Below are 22,273 nucleotides of genomic sequence, written 5' to 3'. Positions count from 1 at the left end.
AGTGGTTTAAACCCCAGCTGCTCCATGTGCAATGTCGAAGTGTCCCTGAGCTTTGGGTAAAAGCGTCAACTAAATGAAGCGTAGGCGAAAATTCAGTCAGGAAGACTGGACAGGCGTTGCCATTCCCGGTAGGCTTCCTCTCTCCATGGGAGCACACGGCCAGCTGATTAGGGGCGGGGTCAGGTAGTACCAGCCAACCAGATGTGGGTGATGTTACCGTAAACCAATTGCATCAGTGCTGGCAAACGTTAAAAGACTGTTCTCTCTCTCTGCTGTCAGTTGTCATTTCAGCGCGCACCAAAGGTGACCCGCCACCACCCCTGACACCTCCAATCTACAGCAGTAACTGGCACATCAGGATATTGGAGCAACTTAGGGTGAATCTCATTTCTCTGTCTTACCCCTTCCCCTTACCCCTCCCCCTCGGTTTTGCGTGTTCATGTGAGGGGAAGTGGTGTCTCAATTCTCATTTTGATTAAGGGCTAGGGCCAAGGCGTAGGGCTACATAGCCCTTGAAACGAAGTTTGCGGAGGACCACACTTGAAACAGAGGGGTAACAGTTAACAACGTAGGAATTTCTCAAAAGTGCCGGCATCAAGTTTTTTTTATGGCTGAACGTCGAACTGTGAAGGAGTCGCACAAATGTAAGTATTTTCAGCAGTTTAATTGATATTATAATTATGACACTCGTGTTTTATGATCCTTTTAATAAAATGTTCAAGTGGTTTTAATTGTAATGTTTTTGTTTTGAATCGGTAGTAAACCGCTAGCTAGCAGCTATGCGCTATTTGTCGAGCTGAGCTATCTATATGACAATTCATATTGTCGTCTGAGAAACAATCGTCTTCTTCTATGTCTTTGACTGATGGCACCCAAGCGTGCAAAGATAAAGAGAGCCCAGGCAATCGATATCACGACCTGAGACGACGGCATCTTCGTTTATGTCAACACTTGTCGCCTCTGTTGACGTAGCAGCCAGCTAGCGGCAAGGGATGATGACGCAACCAGTTATCGAGTGGTGTCTCATTTCTTAGAGGAACGTTCTCACCCCTACCCCCTTTCTCTCGGTATCGAGGGGCAAGGGGAAGACACAGACGAAGGGGTAGGGGAAGGGGAAGGGGTAAGACAGAGAAATGAGACGCAGCCTTATTCTATACCACCATTACCAGTGTCTGGACTCCCGAAGGGGGGGATATAGCTCGGCTCAGCATCCCGGCCCCTGATCTATCCTACGGCATAGGATAGATCAGGGTCCAAGCCCCAAACACATTGAAATATCAATATTAATGCATGTTATAATAAAGCAGTGTTCAAACTTGGAAATCAACCACAACAAGACTGAACTACTTCTCCTCCTGGGAAGGTTCTCCTACCCAGAGCCTGACTGTTAACTTTGGAAAACCCGACTTTGACTGCAAGGAACTTTTGTGTAACACTCGACAGTCAAGTCTCTCTGACTCCTACATAACTGGCGTTAGTAAAGAAAGAAAGTTACCTAGCAAGACTCTACATTGAACACTCTTTGACTTGTTTTCACACAGGACCCTAACAGGAGACACATACATCACAGTTGCGCTCCTGTCCACCCTGTGGACTTTATCTGTAAGTCAGTTGCTCCGACTTTCAAATGATGTCATAGACTAGTGGACACTGGAGTTAGCTCAGAACCTGGTGAGTTTCATATAAACAGTGAAGGAGAGTTTTGAGAAAGAACTGGCAGAAATGTCAGTTGATAAACATGATATTGATCTCATGTCACTCTAAGTTAACAACATGTTGAACAAATCATTGTATATTGTATTTTTGACAAATTTGATCAGATTTGTACACAAGTAGAGTACTTGAGGAAATGTAAAACATAAATATAGCTGTGAGAACAAACATCTCCTGTGACCTTTGGTGGGTGCAATGCAGCAGCACAAATGCCTGTTCTTACTCTTGTGAGTTCAGAGTGATATTACAGAAAACCAGAGTCAAACACAAAAAAATAACTGGTCACAGACAGCAACAGCTGGAGGACTTACCACTGGAGCAGTTGGATCCCCCCCAACCGGGATCACACTGGCAGGTGTTGGGGGCCATACAACGGCCATGGACACAGCCTGTCGCACAATGAGCTGGACACAGAGGAGACCATAAGAGAGGGATCAGTTCAATCACATAAGCTTTAAGAAGATATCTTCATTCAATTCAATAATTGTCATGTAGGGGTGCATCCATTCAAATTTCTTTTCATATACTTTTCTGTGGAATTAGGATGTTGCAAACTTGGCTTGGTTGAGAATTCCAAGTCAGAAAACTTAACTTGACTTAATCTGAAATAGCATTGGACCCCTTTGTTTGGTTATATCACTCATGACATAAATAATTATTGGTTTCAGCAATAAACTATTTTAAGTTGTAAGTTGTTTGAATTCAACTGATTTTCAACCATCTTTCATGTTCCCATGCAAACAAAAGCAAGAATAAACTTATCCAGACCTATAATGATGTCCAAGTTTTAATAATACTTGGGGCTGAGCAAGTTAATGTTATTTTCGCGTTGACACATTAATGAATTCACAGTTTTTATATTATCAATATTTGGAAAGTCCGTTGGTCACTGGATCTGATTTACACATACAGACAAACCGTAGGTCGCATGAAGGGGTGGGATGTTGATCAGTATTGGCTTGGGAGGGGCATAATTCGGGATGGGTAGTTTTGGGGGGGTTTCGATACCGATGCTAAACCAATAACGGTGCACAAAACAATGATTACAATAATGGTAATAATTGAATGAATATGCAAACATGGGGGTGTGTTTTGGAGTGTGTGCGTCTGTGAGTTTAGTATAATTTAGTATAGTTCTCACGTTAAAACCAATCCTGTTCAATTTTCTGATTTGTATTTTTCTTTATAAATGATTATGATGTTCAAGGAGCTACTTGTAGTTTCTGGTATTTGTAGTAGTTTCAAAGTATTTTTGAAATTTGCAGTTACGGGAGGAAGAAACAAGAAGAAGATGAAGATAAACAAGAAGAGAAATCTCTACCAGAAGACTTTTATGGCCTTGTTTTGCAAAAGTCCTGAACATGTCATCAGTTTACCATCTCACTTTCATTGACCTTGCTTTGCATACATTCTGTTTAATTGTAATGTGTAGGATTCAGACCAAATCCATTCAAAGAAACTGTGCTAACTTAGTGAACGCTATATGCAACCTGACTCAAGTATAATGCAGCCTGGAGTATCAAGCAAATCCTCAGTGACTTTCAGAGCAACATGTGATAGCTAAATAGAGAGCCTTTAAGTAAATTCCCCTCGGAACTCCCAAGGCACACATTTTCTCACCCCCCACATGAATCCAACTGTAGTCTCCACATCCATTGAAGCACATAGCTTTTATCACCAACTACAACACCACAAAAAAGTATGTTAGCATAATGATTTATTTTACTGTCACTACTGAACAACAGTTGTTTTTGCCAATTGCCACTGTGACTTCACACCTGTTACTGACAGCTGGCTGTTGACAGGGAGGGGTGAAGGGGTGCACAGGATCTCAAGGGGAAGTGAAGTTACAGTAATGACAAAGGTTTTGATGTTTCTCACTCATGCCATCATTCAGCTGACCCATGTCTCTAAGCTTCCTCAGGCAACTCTTGTTGTAGTTTGGTGTGACTGTCAATGAAGTATCATATGATTCATATCATGTTCATACTCAAACTATAGTGTACTTCATTTGTCTTTAGTTATATTATGTCACTCTTTTTTTTGTCCTGGCAACGGAACGGTGACTTGTTGCTCAATCCATTAAAGATGTCAAGAGCATGAAGAGTTTCCCAGCTCCTGAAACTTCAGAACACTCCTCACCTCAACCACCAGCTAACCAACCCAACCAACTCTTGGAGGATGGAATCAGTTCCCTTAACTTTACCTACCTTCTTACTACAATAGCTTTCATTGACATATAAAAGCCGAGAAAGAATGATAGAGGATCAGAATATCCAGACAAACTTCTCTATCAAGAGGTAGGCCTGCTAGACCACCTATAGGACATACACACGCCATATACCACCTGCAAAACAAATGTTCTATAACCAACTGAATGGAAATGCAACCACGGTGGACAGAAAAAGACAACATCAAAACCTACGTGGGAAATGCTGGTTAAACAACTTCCTCTAGAGACTGACAAAAGAACCAAACCCACCAAAAAGAGGACAACCATACACAATTTTGAGTGATCCCAGATGATCATGGTTAAGAAACTCACGAGCACAGATCTCTCCATTCTCATAGAAGCCTGGACAGCACTGTGACTTTCTCCGGTACATGGTCTTCTCTCCCCGTCGATAGGCTGTCCGATAGCTCACCCTGAACACAGACAGGATCAGACACTCGCTAAAGAAATGCTACTAACTACATGCACAACTGATAGATATGATATGATATGATAGATATTTGATAGATAAACTGTTTAAGTTGTTCCTTGATTAAATAAAGATGTTTACATTGGTACCTTTTCAGAAAATAAAATAAATAGATTTATTAATCATGCCTGTTTTAATATTCGTGGAGGGAAACTTGTTTTGCTATAACAAAATAGATAAAACCTTAATAGGGCATTGGCAAAGCTCTTTGGTTTCAGATTTGATTTGATTAGATTACCTTATTATTTGAATTGAGATTTACAAGAAACGCTTAAACAGCTACTGTGTAAAGGGTATACTGCTTTTAAAAAGCCCTTTATTTGTTTAAAGTGTTTGTAAACCAAATGGTACTGCATTTTTGTGTTCATAGGAGTACTTCTAAAATAAACATTACACTACTTTATTAGTTATTATTGAATTTTGCGCATAACATTGCAAATAGTCTCAATAATTGCAAAAAATCGTATGACTAGTTCAAATGATAAACTGTAATTGTTTCCCAGCACTAATATAAATGTAATTCCATTCAAAGTGAAGGGATCATAATGGTATGGTATTTTTATAGACAACCACTCTCCCCACACTCACACACATCCTAGTCCATATCAGCCGTAGCGACGTAGTTCTCACCTGCGTCTGGTGCACTTAAACCAGTTGAGCATGTCCATGCAGCTGGTGTAATAAATCTGATCAAAGGGATGAGCATATGACTCCTGCACTGTCACTGAGTAACTGAAAGCACAGAAAGAAAAATGAAAGAGATATCAGACATGAGAAGCTGAATCACAGCGCATGCGTGTATGTGCAGGGATATCATGCATGACGCCATACCACCAGGTTTGTCCAACAGGACACCCATTTGCACATTTTTTAGGCTTTTCAGGTTTTAATCGTGTTTTAATCATTACGCTGCATGGGTGCTTGTGTGTATGTGTGTGTGTGTGTGTGTGTGTGTGTGTGTGTGTGTGTGTGTGTGTGTGTGTGTGTGCAGGATTAAACATCTACATGCTCTGTGTACCAATTATTCTCTGTATGACCCTTGACTGGTGGTTTTTGTATAAAGACTTGAATTATAACGTCACAGTTAAAGCAAGGGAACTTTATTGGGGCATTGACAGAGGCTTCCTTGTGACTTCCTTGTGACCTTCTTGGTCGTGCCACAAGCTCTTTAGAGGCAAATCGTTTTCACTTTTGTAATTTGTTTCTCAAAAAACACCAGCAAATAATCTTCAATGATACATTTGAATTCTTTGTTTATACTAATACATATAATAATAATATATATAACCAGTGTGTCTCTTATGCTTAGAAACCGTACCATTACAGTACATTTAGCTGACGTTTGAATCCAAAGAGACTTACAATAAGTGCATTTCAACCACAAATTAAAAGTGTGGATATAAAATCGCATTATGAGGCACAATGAGGAGCTCCACATGAGTAGAAGAATGGCTCTGATGCCCAGGTTTAAAATCCTGGACAAGCAAGAGCTCAACTCTCCCACTGAGAATGGGATGTACACTATAAAACTGTTCAATTTTTATAATGTGTTTAGATCTATTGTTTATAATTTGCTGAGACTATGGAGTCCAAATGCTAAACAGAAAATGCAACTTTTTCTTTCCTTTATTTTATTGTTCTGAAGCACTTTATTCATACACAATTTTAACACTTATTTTGAAAGGCAACCATACTTTTATTTAGTTATTATTTATATTTGTAGTCAAACATATATGTTCAGTTCTTTGGTATGTGACAATAATGATTGTTAAAGAGTTTTCATATTGAATTAATTGATTAGGAAGTTGTGTATTGATTACATGTAGATATTAATACAACTATCCCAATATTTAATCACACTAAAAAGTTACATTGATCGCCTGAGGTCAAAAACATTAAAAGAAACGATCATCATTATGACTGACCTCTCCCAGTGGCTGCAGACATTGGGATCCTCCTGGTTGAGGGAGGAAGTGATGCAAGAAAGGAAAGAGTAGGCCACAGTGAATATAACTGTCCTGTGGTGGAACAGTGACATGGCCATCTCAGTCAGAGCTGCAACTTCAGATAAAGAAGGACAAGGAAACAACACGTTAGCTGTCACTATACACAAAATCAAAATGTAAAGGTATAATATGTAGGAATCTCACTCCAAAAAAACAATAATCGATACATTGATGTAATAATCCCTCTGTGTGTGAGGTCATTTGTAGGATTATGTGTACCGTGGATGTTGGATTTTGCTTTTCTGCTCCTTGAATTTGGCAGAGGCTGAAAATAGGGGGCTTTTTGATGTTTTAGAATAATTCTATGATTCATAATTGGAGTGTTTTCTTCTGCTTTTGTTTGTACAGTCTGGTGTGAATGAGATTTCAAATAGACCTACAATTTGCACCATTAATCAGTCACACACAAAAGCCAACATTTTCAAACATAAATGTTTAGTTTAAACAAGTCTGGGTAATATATATGTCATATCTTTTTTTAATGTCCTGCGTAAAATTGCTCTTACCCTGAAACCATGAACACTGACAGTGTTGCTGTAAGTGTTGGGGAACTAACAGTCACAGATCTACATTTCAGAGCTAATGTGTATTCAGGGAGCAGAAGGACACAGAAAACTTGATCCATTTGTGTGGGTCCCACAGCCCAGCCTCCGTGTGTTTATCAGAGCCATTCAGCAGAGCGTATTTCTCTGACTGCATAGTGAACAGCCTGACAAAACATTCTGAGCATTAGCAGTCCTGTCACACCATCTGTGTGGACTTAATCTGAGAAACAGACTAGAAAGAAAGAAGTAAAATCACCAATAACTGATAAGACGATTACTTCAGATACATCAGTCTGTTTACAGGGAACTTCAATATGAGGTTGTAGAAAGTGTATTTGTGATTTGCAGAGGCAGTGTTTTTTGCAAAAGTAACCTGCCTGCTCTCTTTAATGGATTACTCACTCTCACTCTCTCCTTCTACAATAATCCATGTTTTATGAATGCACATCACTAATTCACCTTCTTATGTGTGGTGTGTTATTGTGCTTTCTGGCCTCACAAGTTTCCATGGATCATGGTTCAACCTGGACCCCTTTCCTGCCTCTTGCTGTGGCCCTGATGATACCTGCTACTGCGATCATCATCATCATTATTATTTTTACTATTTGAAATAGTAATCATATTACTGTCATCATAAACCAACATTACCCTTTCCTGAAGTCTTTGCTCTCCCTCCCCACAGAAGCCTCTGTGGATGGTAGTTCTATCTGATGGAGGTTGTCCCTGCAGTGGTCCTGCCGTATACTTGGCTTACTTCTCGTAATATTTGAATCATTTCTGTTAGAGGAATTGAATGTATTGTACATCTTTTGCATTGTTCATTCTTTACACATGACATCCATTGCATCCAGTCTGTCCATCCTGGGAGAGGGATCCCTCCTCTGACGTTCTCCGTAAGGTTTCTTCCTGTATTTCCCCATGGAAGGGTTTTGTGATGTGAGGGTTTCGGGACAGAGAATGTTACATGTGTACAGACTGTAAAGCCCTCTTAGGCAATTTTGTAATTTCATATTTTTGGCTACACAAAATGAAATCAATTGAATTGTACTGGGACACTTCATGCAAGACTACAGATGTAATTCCGTTGAATTGTCAACCAGGTTTAAGTTAGCGGTATTGGCTTTGAATGACTGTAATCCACCAATACACATAGTAGAATAAATAAAAGGGACCCCCTCCCGTTCACATTGGTTTGGTTTTTACATTGCCATGACTTGGTCAGTTGAAAGTAGCTTGTGAGTCGAAAAAGTGTGGGCAGCCCTGTTTTACGTAAACAAAGACAAATATGTAACATTTTACATTTTTTGTCAGACTTTTTACACTTTAAACTAAATTTTTGCTTGTGAGGATTTGGGTAGTTGCTCGTTGTTGTTTTGTCTCTCCACCTCCCCTTCCCGGTTTCCCCTTGCAGGCACACCTGCACTCTATCACAATCACCCCACTATAAAGATCTGGCCCGCTCTACAAGCCGGCGCCAGAGTATTCCGTTGAGCTCCCTGAGAGCGTGAACCTCCCTGTGCCCTTTCGCTCGGCTGTCATCCTCGCCTCACCGCGGATCCTCCAGCCAGCCTTTACCCGGCCGCTCCAGCCTGCAACTGCCTTTCTGACAATAAACCTACCCTTTGTCACTACCTGCTCCTCCGTGTCTGCTTTGGGGTCCGAACACCACCACATCCCTAACATTGCTCTCACTATAGAACAGAGGAGGCCACAAATAACTCATCCAATATACATGTATTGCACTGAGATGATTAAACACCTCCTCAGTTTAAGTATAATATGAGTACATTTTTATTTAAACAAAACTGGTTTGGTCTTCTATACATAACAGTACCACTTTATCTCCAGATTTGTCAGTCTGCCCACGTTAAGTATAAGTCTGGTCTTCTTCCTTGACTTTATTTATTACTCCAGCTGCTTGATGAGCGAGCTATACTTATGGAGGCCAGCAATGTTAGCCTTCTGTCTTCTGGCAAGTCTGCTTCCCTTTCCAAAACGTTGGAAAGTACAAGATGTCTGCCGTGGCTGCTGACATTGTGTCTGTCTGGGGAGCTGTCTTCTTTGGTTTCACTGGGCAAAAAGAGGCAACAGCTGCAACAACCAATGCTGAAACCCTCCCCTCCACAAGACAACTGCACAAATAAGGGTGACACTGTGTGTGTGTGAAAGAACTCCAGACTTACAACTACTAATGGAATAGATTAGACCTTGCCGCACAATTTTGATACACTGTTTCAGGCGGCACAGTATCGACGCCTCTTTGTCCACGACTGGAAGGAACTAAGACCAGCTTTCTGAAGTCATGCAACAATATTTAATTGCAGATTCGGGCAGTTTTAGTGCAGGTATTATTGAATGCATCCAGATGTAAAATGAAACAAACCTAGTTGTATATTGCTGACTCTATATTTATTTTCTCATAGCGACCAATGATTAGACAGTTGATTGTGCCCTCAACGGGTTGATAGGACTATGGATGTGTGACCCGATGAAAGGACACGACTTTTAATTCAGAACAACAATAGAGAGGTTAATGTAAATGCTGCAATAGCATCTGCTATATCAAAACTGGAGTATATCTTTATCCAAAGAGGAGCACTGAAGGCTTTCATAAATGGAAAATACGTTTTCTCTCTTCTCCCAACTGGCTTTGGAGTCAGATTTGCAAATCAATCATTTTTATCTGTGTCCTTTTCCAATGATGGTTTACCAGATGGCTGTGTGTAACAAACCATCATTTGCATACTGTTTTGAACAAACAAAATAAAATTGAAATTGAATGAAGTTGTGTCACGGTTTGGTCCCTCTTCCTGTTTTAGTTTGAAGTTTCATGTTCCTTGTGAACCTGGGTTAACTTCACTTCCTGCCTTGTGATTGCGTGATTGTCTCCACCTGTGTCCAATCACCTGCACCTCCCTTGTGTATTTAAGCCCTGTGTGCCTGTTGTCCTTTGTCGCGTCATTGTCTAATGTCCCTCGTCGTTGGAGCAAGTCTTTGGTTTGTTTCAAATAAAGAGCACTTGGTTCGAGAAACTCTGCGCTTGAGTCCTCCCTGCAACCTGCCCCAGCCCGATTGTGACAAGTTGACTTCCACCAGATAGGAATTATTGACCTCTTAACACAATAAAAGTTGTATTAACTACTTGGGTCGAGAGAAAAATATGAACAGCAACACAGGCTTCTCGCGTTTATAGCTATATGCTTGAGTATACTGTGATGGGGGAGTGACTAGAAAAATGTAAGGCTGATTAAACACAATCTCTAAACCAGTATACCACTTGGTGATGTGTGAAGCAAAGATTGCTTGCAACAATACAAAAGAAAAACAAAAGAAAAACTCAATGTTCTTAAAAAAATTCATCTTGAACAATTAAATGGGGTTCATTAATTAGCTATACATTTCTACATTCAGAGCCAATGTGCGTTTCAGCATACGTCTGATGTGTGATCCGTTTTTAGTTTGAAGCACTCTTCAAGTAAGAAGGAGGCAAATGTAGCTCTCTCCCACTGGAGCTTTTTGGTTGTGCCTGACAAAACAACAGCTGAAGCTGATGAAGGAAGGCCTACAGCTGACCTAATGGATGGTAAACAAGCCTGACAAAGTAGAGCTTAAGCTGATTAGTGTAAAACTAAGCATAGAGAGTTGACTGACTGAGCAGATCCCATGACCTGCCAAAATGTTTCATGTACTGAGATTGTAAAAGACACATTGGAATAGTGATGATTCAGCTGACCGTAGTAGTTACCACAAATAAACAACACATCACAACATCACAAATAAACATGTGGGAAACACTCCTCAATTCTTAGTGAGCACACATTTGGTGAAAACAGTATAAACTCCATGATGCAAGCAAGAAATATTGAAATATCTAAGACTTTTTCAAGTGAAAAATAAACATCACTTCTGATTGGTTCACTGAAGGCTCTACAAAAAAACACAACTGGTAAAAGTGTGTTTGGATGTTTTTGTTGTGCAATGTTTTTGGCAAGCAGTATTTCTGCTATCACAGTCAGCATTGCCTATCCTCTATTGTGAGCAGACTAGCATCACTTTTGTTGGGGAACCCCTCCTCAGTAATCAGGCTCATTTCCAATAGTTGTCCAATAACTGTGCATTATATAGTACATTTCATCCCTTGTCAACCAATAACATGAATGGGCCCGTTTCAAATGTACTTTTTTGTTGTGTACAAAATCTACACTTGTTGCATCTGTAAGTGCTGCTAGTAAAGTCTGTAAATTGGATAACAAAAGTAAGGTCAACAGAGGCAATATTTACTGAACTTGTTTTTATATAGAACAGAAACTGTGGTAATAAGTTAACATGGTTGCATCTGATAGACACTCATTTTACGATGTTTCATTCACACAACGCTGGAGTTGTTAGCTTGGAAATTAAAATGTACGTCTGATTTTGGCAGGTGCCAGTTATGGACCCAAGTCTCATCCATAAGACCCCCTCACAGGTGTCAACAGGGACTGGTGGTGCATTTTTTTGAAATTTCAAGTTCTGATCATAACAAATAAACTTTTTTAGGAAAACATGTTCTTATAATTGTGGCAATTCTGACTATAAACAAACAAACTTTGCACTTGCCATCTGCAAAAAAACAAAACCCCATTCAATTGTATGTGCACCTCAAGTAATTTCGGCACTTTCCGCGCAGGTTTTGGGGTTCTTTTTTTTCAGCCAATCCTCACTCTCAACCGTAAATTTATGCTTTAGCCATTGTGGCCTTGTTTAGACTAGTTTTAAGTACTCTATCAACATGAAACTTCAATTCCCACTGTCCACGCACTGGGCTAACTCGTATAATAATAATAAATTAAATATAAAAATAATAATAATTCCCCCCCCCCCCCCCCCCTATATCACTAGTATGCCCCTCAGGAACTTGATGTCACTCATCCTACCTTGACGGCCGCACCTATCGGGTAACTTGGAGAGGATCAGTGTCGGAACCTTGTCCTCTTACTACTGCAGTTCCTCAGGGCTCCGTCCTGGGTCTCCTCCTCTTCTGAATCTACACCAACTCTCTTGGCTCCGTCATTCTCTTGCATGATTTTTCCTATCACAGCTATGACGACGACACCCAACTAATTCTCTCCTTCCCCGACTCGGACACTCAGGTGGCGGCACGGATCTCTGCATGTCTGACTGACATCTCCCAGTGGATGTCCGCTCACCACCTGAAGATCAACCCCGACAAGACCGAACTATTTTTCTTCCTCGGAAAAAACTCTCCCACTGTTAACTTCGGCGCCTCCGTGTTAAAGCCCACTCTACGGCGCGGGTACTTATTCAGGCTCTTGTCATCTCCCGCCTTGACTACTGTAACTCTCTCCTGGCAGGTCTCCCTACTACCGCCATTTGACCACTGCAGCTTATCCAGAATGCAGCAGCTTGACTGGTCTTCAACCTTCCGAAATACTCCCACACCACACCACTCCTCCGCTCTCTTCACTGGTTACCAGTGGCTGCCCACATCCAGTTCAAAACATTGGTGTTCACGTACCATGCTGTGAATGGATCGGGTCCAGTCTACACCCAGGACATGGTGAAACCCTACATCCCAACCCGGACACTGCGCTCTGCATCTGCCAAGCTGCTTGTTCCTCCCTTACTGAGAGAAAGGCACTCGGCGAGATCGCGACTCTTTGCTGTCCTGGCTCCCAGATGGTGGAATGAGCTCTCTGATGACATCAGGACTGCAGAGAGCCTCTACATCTTCCGCCGAAAACTCTCACTTTAGACTCTGCCTTCACTAAAACACTACCAACTGTAGCACTAGCAAATTGTAGCACTTAAATTGTACTTATAATGGCACCTTTCCATAACATGTTTTGAAACTGCTTATTTGATGAAAATTGTACTTTCTTGTTATTTGTTCTTCTGAGTTTGTATCTCTATGTGGAAATGCAGTTATTGTAAGTCGCTTTGGATAAAAGCGTCAGCTAAATGACATGTAATGTAATGTAAAGTATAATTTCTCTAACAATAACGACAATTTAGTTAACTTGTCAAAAACATCGCAGCCTTAATGACCTGGTCCAGTTGCCACAGAATGTTTTTGATTCTCACCTGACTGATGTTGCGTGTACAGGAAGAATCAAACGTTCTTAAAGAAAAAAAAAGCAGCGCTTTTTAATCAGACCAGTGAGAGACAGAGAGCAAATCCAGCCTTTGTCACCGTCTAAGGTCCAAAAGAAAAAAGCCACGCACCCATTGACCATGGAAAAATGGAAGATTAGCTTTGGGATGGAGGAAGAAGACAAGAGAACCACACACATTTTTTGCAAGGCTCTTGAGGAACGTTAACAAATGGCCAACGTCATTGTCCACCAGTACCGGAAAATTCCACTGACTTTATTAAGGGGAGCAAAAACATTTATAAATCTGTGTCCTTTTGTCACCAGACGACCGCACGACACAGCATTGTCTATGGTGAGTGATAACTAAGCATTATTTAAAAATTAAGTTAGCTAGCTCTTATTAGTTAATTTAACTAGCTACGAAGACTAACTAGCTAACGTTAGCTAACGTCTGACAGTGCAGTCTGTGAGAGATGTTTCCCCTCTTCATAAGTTACTGACATGTTTTGGTTAACAGCCAATCCTCTATTTGTGTAAGATACAATTAGTTGAAGGAGGGTTTCACGGTTTAAATGTTTTGTTCTTTGTTTTTACAGAATGGTAGAGTAATCACCTCAATAACAGAGAGACAACTGCGGAAGCTGTGAATCGGATTCAGAAGACAGCGTTCGGCAGAGTGGCCAAGCTGTTTCACATTGCTTAAATATTGCTAAACACAAGAAAGAGAGTCTGATTTATCTTGTCTGTTTGTTATGGTTAAAAAAATCTAAGAAAACACTTAAAATGCACGCAATTTCCCTCCAAATGACACCAAAACAACATGTGACTGGCCGCAAAAGTGCCTTGTGACTGACTTCAACAGCAGGCGCTCAGCTGCACAACCGCCTGGAGACAGCTGGAAAGAGATGCCAAGTGCACACATCATTACTTGAGTTAGGGTTTGAGTTGCTTGTTCAATAAAATAGCATGAGTACCTTATTATTAGCTTGTACCTGTAATTGTTGATCATTTTGGTAACATGTTAATAACTACCAATATACCTAGACTATAGATATAACTGTTCAGAATGTATAGGTTTACTAGTCAATAAGAAATAAATGTAATTGTTCAGTAATGTGTAACGGGAATTTTTGAATAATTCACTATGTTGTGTTTAAAATATTGGATCATTTAAAATGTGTTGTTTACTTTACTCATCAAAACATTTAATGATGAACAAACAAATCTACATGAACAAATGTCAAATCATATTCTTTGCCCAGAGATGAGTAAGTATTTTTGTATTGTATGTAATGACACGGTTTCATTCTAGTCGGTATGACTCACATTCAATTTCTTCCCCCAAATACAATAATGGTATCATAGCTTAGTATTTGTTGTGTAGCAATTCTTCCCAAATTACTGAATGCTGCGCTCAAGGTGCAGTTTTTCGATTAACAGTTGTATTATTACCTTTCTTTCGAAAGTTATTAAAGTTATGTTCCATTTGACTTGTTATCCAATAAGAAAAAATATTCTACTGCTTTGGGACAATGTTAAGAGGATGAAATCATCCTACAGCTGTTGAGACATCTCACAAGTCTCACATGCACTCCTGTGACCATGTCAACTATATAAAAGAGTCACAATGGAAATGCTATAGAGCCATGTGGTAATGCATATTAAATAATAGTTTCATACCCTTCTGCTCATTGCTTTGACAATAATAATATAATACATTTATTTAATATTAGTTATTTCACTGCATTACGTATTGTGACATTTTAGATATATATTATATTTATACTTTAAGTTCAATTCCATTTATTTTGTATCGCCCCCAAATCATTTGTTTACAATAAATAAACATACCATAAAAATACCATAAAAAACTTACCGGGATGGAGATATAGAGGTGACGTTTTTTGCAGAGTTTCTCCCGATGGCAGAAAGCTACGTGAGTCATACCAGTATTTAATAAGGAACTCCTTTTAAGGATGGATGTACATTCTCAGCGCGCTGGTGATATGAAAGCATAGCGGTTCGAGCATACAGAGCCACTGACTTTTATAAAGAGAACTTTACCTTATTTGAGAATCAGGGTCTTGTCTTGACTCATGGATTCCTCTTTTGGTCCAGTGGTTCAAAATGAAGAAAAAAGCGCTGTCCTCCTGGAAGCCCGTGAGGGGAAGTCACTGAACGCAGTTTTCTGTGGTGTTCCGAGGAGAGGACTCTCTCCTAGCGTCTCCTCCACATGCATACACTGCGGGAGTCTTCTACAAACACTGTGACGTCACCACTCTACCAATGGACGGGCTGCACCAGTGCTTCGGCAAAATACCACAATTTGCCATGAATTGAAGTTATTTTAACTCGGCCATTGAATATCTAATCGGCTCTGTATTTCTCATACAGTTGTGTTTAAAATAATAACAGTCCCATATCACTACCAAGGTAAATCACTGTTTTTGTTAGAATTTTAACTTTTACCCTGCATGTAAGTTTCTAAAAGGTTTAGGCGGCTGGTCCATTGAGGGCAGCGACGTGGGGTGAGGTTGCTGGCTGGGGAGGCACTGACTCTTTCAAAGTCAGATTTACAAATTCAGCAAAGTAGCATCAATTTACCATTTAACCGGCTGCTTGCATATTGACTACTGGTTATGTTTCGTATTGTATTCTTTTATAATAGGGGTAGATGAAATCAAGCGTTCTGATTGGTTGAGACTGAGTCACGGGGTGTACTGAGTTGAGCCATAATGTAGGCCTACCTGTTTCAGTGCGGTGATCAAAATAAAATAAAAATTACGGTAATGTTAATCTCCTTGCAATCAATTTCTGTAGCCTGCTGAAATGCGATACACAAAGTTTAGTGTCTACAACTGGTGTTGTGCTGAAAGGCAGCTAATGTCACGGACAACGGTATCATAAAAGCAATAAGGTTTGCCAACAACACCCTTATTAACCCATTATTAACGATAAGGTACAGCCTCTTGTACATTATTGCCTAAATCTTTTATATATTTTTTAATATTATTAAAATACGGCTGGTTATTAATTTGTGTCGTGTACAGCAGTGTCTGCATGCTCTAACCTTGTAAAGTCAATTCGCCTTCTAAGGAATCAGGAAACGTTTATTGCCATTATATGTTAGACATACATGGAAATTTACTTGGCGGTTGGTGCATGACGGAAGACAGTACAATAATGACACTGTAGTGCAGCAAAAAGATAAGAATAAAATAATTCTGGACAAACATCTCCATAACTGACGGAACTAAAAGAAGATAAAGAGGACTTTATCTTCTATTAGAAGAATAATGAGACATTATTGCTCGTTTTTGGTCGGTCCAATTCAGACTGTTTCCAGTCTTAAAGGACTGATGCAGTGCACTTGACGTTCGCTAACGTTACTTGACTGTTTTAGCTAGCACATGCTAACTATGCCATCTGTCTGTAATACGTGGAGAAAAACAACAGCAGAACGAGCCTGTGTGCTCAACACGCCCCCTTCAGGGAGACGGAGGTACTGGCTCAGCCTCCAGCAGTGAAAAGCAGGAAGGGAGGCGCACTGTCCAGCTGCCTCCCTTACAGCGTATTCACTGCAGCGTTATGTCAGATTAACAAGACTAAAATACGTGAAATACAGGACCCAGGCTATGGGGTGTGAGAAAATTTGAGAAAACTGTACAAACATTACATTGGAGACATATAGAGACAATAATTACACATTACAATTACACATGCTCAAATTGAGCAAAAACACGAGCCGCTCAACCAGGTTTATGAGGGATTGCGCAATCCGAGTGGAGGCACCGCTCGTCGCTGCCGCCTCCCCGTATATGGAGAGGAAATTCAGCGATATTGCCCATAATAAACATTTGATTGATTGTAATCTAATAATTACCTTTCTACTACAGATCAGTGGAAAAAATATATTTTTTAATCATTATATTTTTTTAATCTTTTTTTTTTTTACATTTCATGATGACATCGGGAGGCACTTTTCTTTTCCTTTTCTAGACTAGCGTCAAAAGCTACGCGAGCTCACGCAGCCCGCAAGGCTGTGATTGGTCTGCCAACTACATCCTTTCCGGAATCTCACCTTTCCGGTTTCATAGCATAATTCCACCATTATTAAAGATTAAAGATTTTTTGGAGAGAGTTAATCAGTTTGAAGAGTTTTTTCCGGAAGAAATCCGTAAAAATGACTACTTACATAACCCGTCATTGGCGAACTATAAGGACGCGCGGATAGCCTCCAATTCATCAATTTCATTTTCTTGTAAAACAATCTTCATTTTTATAATGGCGGAATTATGCTATGAAACCGTAAATTCTAAGTATTGAAAACGTCACCATTTTTATCAGTAAATATATTTCCAAAGGAGCTATTGACATGACATTTTCACCAGATTGGTAACAACCCAAGTAATCCCTGCATACAAGAAAGAAACCAAAACAAATAAGTTCAGATATAAAGTTATGTGTAATAATGTGAAATGACACAGGGAAAAAGTATTGAACACATGAAGAAAGGGATGTGCAAAAAAGAATGGAACGCCAAGGCAACAGCTGAAAACTATCAGTAATTAAAAAGCAATCCAGACCCATGTCAGTACAAATTAATATCAGCTGGTTCAGTCGCAACTCATGGCCTACAAAAAGGATTGCCAAGGTGTCACACAAGAAACATCCCAGGAAGGGTAAAAGCAAAGAGCTGTCGCAAGAGCACTGTAATGGCAAAAATATATCTAACTCTTTTAAATGCTTCATTGTATAACCAGTTTATTAATTGCAAGTGCTGAGATGGAAAGGCCATGGTATGAGAGCTGAAGTGTTCTGCACTGATAAATGTCCTCTATGGAATGCCGTTTTAGTCAAAATTAAATAAATGAATAAATACACGGTAATGCATAATGACACTGCATTTCATAATAAATAAATGAATAAATACACAGTAATGCATAATGACACGGTATTTATGCATTACTGTGTATTTATTCATTTATTTATCATGAAATGCAGTGTCATTATGCATTACTGCCGAGCATTCAGAAGTTGGGCCGACCTGATATACTCAAGGTTTCGGTGAATAGTGAGAACCGTGAATGACTGACGTGCTCCCTCCAGCCAGTGCCTCCACTCCTCAAATGCGGCTTTCATAGCTAACTGTTCGCGATCTCCCACATCATAATTGCGCTCCACTGCGTTGCGCTTGCGCGAGTGGAATGCGCAGGGGAATTTCTTAGCGAGATTACCATGACGTTGGGACAGGACAGCCCCCACTCCAGTGCTAGAGGCATCTACCTCTATGATAATCTCCCTCTCCGGATCCGGGTGGTGGAGAATAGGGGCAGAAGTGAATCTCTCCTTAAGTTGTGCGAAGGCCGAAGTGCACTCCGAGGACCACTTGAAGTGTTTACCTCCTCCCCTAAGGAGGGATGTGAGAGGGGCTGCAATGACACTGAAGTTGCGGATAAATCTGTGGTAGGAATTAGCAAAACCCAGAAAGCGTTGCAGTTCCTTTACCGAAGAGGGTTGAGGCCAGTCTACTACCACTCAGACCTTGCTGTCATCCATCAAAAGTCCATTCGCACTGATGATATATCCCAGAAAGGCGAAATCCGAGTCTGATGGAACTCGCACTTCGACAATTTGGCGTAGAGGTGGTTGTCGATCAGGCGCTGGAGAACGGACATCGAGAACGTCTCCTCTCCCGCTCGGCTGTCAAGAGGCGGGTGAAACCGATCTGCATAGGTTCTGGCTCCGTGCCGGGTGGTGTGCGTCGTGAGCGAATCAGGTTGTCCAGGCAGATAGCAAGCTCCATTATTTGGTTCAGGGTTTTACTGTCGTCGCGGCATGCCAGCTCTCCCTGAAGATCCAAGTCAAGGCCCTTGCGATACAAGAGTTTTAGAGGTTCCTCCCCCCATCCGGTTTGGACTGCCAGGGTCCGAAAGGAGAGCGTGTAGTCCGCTGCCGTAGAACCTCCCTGGCGTAGCGTGAGCAGTAATTCTCCAGGGTCCCTCCCTGCCGCAGTATGCTCGAACACCTCTTTGAACTGGGTTAAAAACTCATCATAGGAGGGAAAAGAGAGCTGACCTCCATACCACAGGGCAGTGGCCCACTCCAGGGCCCGGCCCGTGAGTAGGGAACAGATGAATGAGACGCGGCTCCCGTCAGTGGAGTAGGACAGGCTCTGTTGGTCAAAATATAGGCTGCACTGCAACAAAAATCCCTTACAGGCAGAGGTTAAACCATCAAACTTCTCGGGAAGGGATAATTTGGGCTGGTTAGGGTCGTTACTCCCGGCAGGTGGAGCAGGGGGCGGTGCAGCTGGACTCGGAGCTCGACCCTCAGCCATGTTTGTCGGAGAGAGGGTTTAAACGGATCTCACCAGTTCCTCGGTGAGTGCGGTTAATCTCACCAGCTGTTGCCGATGAGCGGCCAGCTCAGACGCTTGCAAAGTCACTTTGGTGACCAGTCGATGGAAATGTTTATGTCATTGCTCAGCTACATCCTCTTGATACTGGCATGCATTCTGATTTATACACTAATATTTTTTTAAAGAATCTTAGAAATTGATGTCAGAGGGACCTTGATCAGCAATAAAATGTCATCTGTGTCCTTGTGAGAACCCTTTTATATCCGTCTCTGCCCTGATAGCCAGAGGTTCCAAGAATATCATGAAGAGTATCAGACTCAGAGGCTCTCCTTGTGCTGTTCCTCTCATTAGGTTGAATTAAGGCAATGTTTACTGTTTGTTATCACTGATGCTCTGGGATTTGAATAAATTACATTCACTCATTTAATGCTTTGCCAAACCCAAATATTTTTGCATTACATTACATGTTATTTAGCTGACGCTTTTATCAAAAGTGACTTACATTGCATTATAACCCGTGCATAACATTTTTTTTGCCTGGGGAGCAATTAGGGGTTAGGTGTCTTGCTCAGAGAGCAAGTTTTCCTCCTGATTAAATTGGATAATGTGTAACAAACGTCTGATAGTCAGTGCATGACCTTTGTATTGGAACCACTATGTTGTTTGAATTGTATGTTCTATTCTGACGCCTAGTGGCGAATGTTGATTGCTGCACTGACTAGCTAGCGACCGTTTAGAACACATGTGTCAAACTCAAGGCCCGCGGGCCAGATGTGGCCTACACAGCTTTTTCATTAACCATTGATGAAAGCGTGAACTTCATTCGGGCGCGTGCCCTGAATCACCGTCAGTTCCAGCAGTTTTTGCTGGAGATGGGCTCGGAACACGGGGATGTGCTGTACCATACAGAAGTGCGGTGGCTGAGTAGGAGCAAAGTCCTTTTTTTGAGCTCAGGGAAGACACTGCTCTTTTTATGCAGAGTAAAGGAAAACTCATGTCTTAACTATTAGATCCAAAGTGGATGTGTGACTTTGCTGTGTTGTGTGACATAACCGACCATCTCGCCCAGCTGAATCAGAAGCTGCAGGGACGAAAACATGTCATCACGCAGATGTCCGACACTATCACGGCTTTCCAGCGTAAATTGGACTTATGGATGTGGCAAGTGAAACAGGACAAACTTGTCCACTTTCCTGTTTGTCAGAGCATGTCGGCCTCATTTCCCGAGACTTTTTCATGTGCTCAGTTGGCTACCAAACTGAGCAGGTTAAAGACTGAGTTTGATCGGCGCTTCTCTGACTTCAGAGCACAACAGTCTGGCTTTGACATCTTTGCCAATCCTTTCACCACCGATGTCTGCACTGCACCCCAACACCCTCAGATGGAGCTAATTGAGCTTCAAAGCGACAGTGGCCTTAGAGCAAAGTTCCAGGATGCTGCCATCCAGGACTTTTACCGTCTGCTGCCCCCTGGTTTGATGCCACAGCTTCGACTTCATGCTGCCCGTGTTCTGTCCATGTTTGGGAGCACCTATCTGTGCGAACAGTTTTTTTCCATAATGAATCTGAACAACAACAAGCACAGATCACGCCTCACGGATAACAACCTCCATGCTGTTCTACGCATTGCCTCAGCACAGGACCTAAAACCAGACATTGACACACTGGCAACGGGAAAACGGCGTCAGACATCTGGTCAGAAAACACACAGGTAAGCATTTTTTTAAAAACTTAATTAAAATATAATAAAATGTAATTCAACCAAGAAGAAGAACAGTTAAAGTGTGTGCAATTTAATGATTGTGCTTGCATTTTGTTTCCTGTTTATCATTTTCAGAACATGATCAATCGATAGTAGAGAGAGAATCCACTTGGTGTGTTCAAGCACAGGCAGCATCTGCTCATCAAAGACTAACCGAAAAACTTGACCAATATAGTTGTGAACTGAGTCAACCTTTATTTTGGTATTTTTAGTTGATTACATATTATTTATGTGTTGCTGCTGTTGTAATTATTTAATGTTTGCAGGTCTTGTTGTCATCACCATCAGTTGGATGCAGGGCTGTGTGCAGCCTTTTTTTGTAAAATGCTACATGTGTCATACATGTTCTTTGCAGCTCAGTTTTATGTTATTTTTCTTTATTCACTTGGACAGTTTGATCCTTCATTAATGGAGTTATGTGGGTTTTCATAAGCTGACAAAATTTAAAAGGATTTATGTTAGAGCAACAAGCAAACATATGTTTTCTATGCAACTGTAATTATCACTTGATAAGTTATAATAAATAATGAGTTATTTAACATTAAGGAGTAGTTACATTTATTTTACATTACATTCGATTACATTTAGTTACATTTATAAGTTACATCTGGCCCTTTGAGGACAGCCATTATGCTGATGTGGCCCTTGGTGAGAAATGAGTTTGACACCCCTGGTTTAGAATAAAAGGATGTGCGATTCAGGAAGTTTATCATGCCCATGAACTCAGAGTTAGTCTCTTGGCTGACAATCTTCATAATCCTGTGCTTTAAAGTCCACAAAATCTGCTTCATCTTTTTACAAATAAACACATTTCCTGCATTAAATCCTGTCAAACACAACAACCTGTCTTTTCCTTGGAGAATGAGGTGCTGGAAAACATATGTCAAGCTGGCTGTATAGCTGGAAGAAAAAAACGTTTCTTCAAACAACTTTTAGCGAGGAAAGCACAACCTTCCCTTTTTGAATCCTACTTGGTCTGTGTGTAATTAAACGTGGTAGAATAATTTGCAACCTCATAGCCAGGATCTTTGTTAGAGTTTTAGTAGGCTCTTTATCATTGTTTTACAAAGTTGTACGTATTCGGTAGCTC

The 22,273-nt window shown here is 40.9% G+C and overlaps 1 protein-coding gene across 4 annotated transcripts in view; it reads right to left on the bottom strand.

The window, feature by feature from the left end:
- Positions 1–15,362, bottom strand: part of LOC119226625 (multiple epidermal growth factor-like domains protein 10) — a 51,395-nt gene extending 36,033 nt beyond the window's left edge. For 2 of the 4 annotated variants that reach the window (XM_037484773.2, XM_062558831.1), the window contains exons 1-5: positions 15,126–15,362; positions 6,341–6,476; positions 5,046–5,147; positions 4,259–4,359; positions 2,025–2,117 (exon numbers count right to left, since the gene is read on the bottom strand). In XM_037484773.2, coding sequence (XP_037340670.2) covers positions 2,025–2,117; positions 4,259–4,359; positions 5,046–5,147; positions 6,341–6,459 — 415 coding nt within the window. In that variant the 5' untranslated portion in view covers positions 6,460–6,476; positions 15,126–15,362. Of the gene's footprint in view, positions 1–2,024; positions 2,118–4,258; positions 4,360–5,045; positions 5,148–6,340; positions 6,477–15,125 lie in introns of those variants that run through there. The other 2 variants (XM_037484772.2, XM_062558832.1) reach the window with 2 other exon arrangements.
- Between the last annotated feature and the right edge of the window lie 6,911 nt (positions 15,363–22,273).

The sequence above is a fragment of the Pungitius pungitius genome, chromosome 18, assembly GCF_949316345.1.
Source record: "Pungitius pungitius chromosome 18, fPunPun2.1, whole genome shotgun sequence".
Lineage (NCBI taxonomy): Eukaryota > Metazoa > Chordata > Actinopteri > Perciformes > Gasterosteidae > Pungitius > Pungitius pungitius.
The sequence above is the reverse complement of the archived record's forward strand: the minus strand, read 5'-3'. Positions and strand labels throughout refer to the sequence as shown.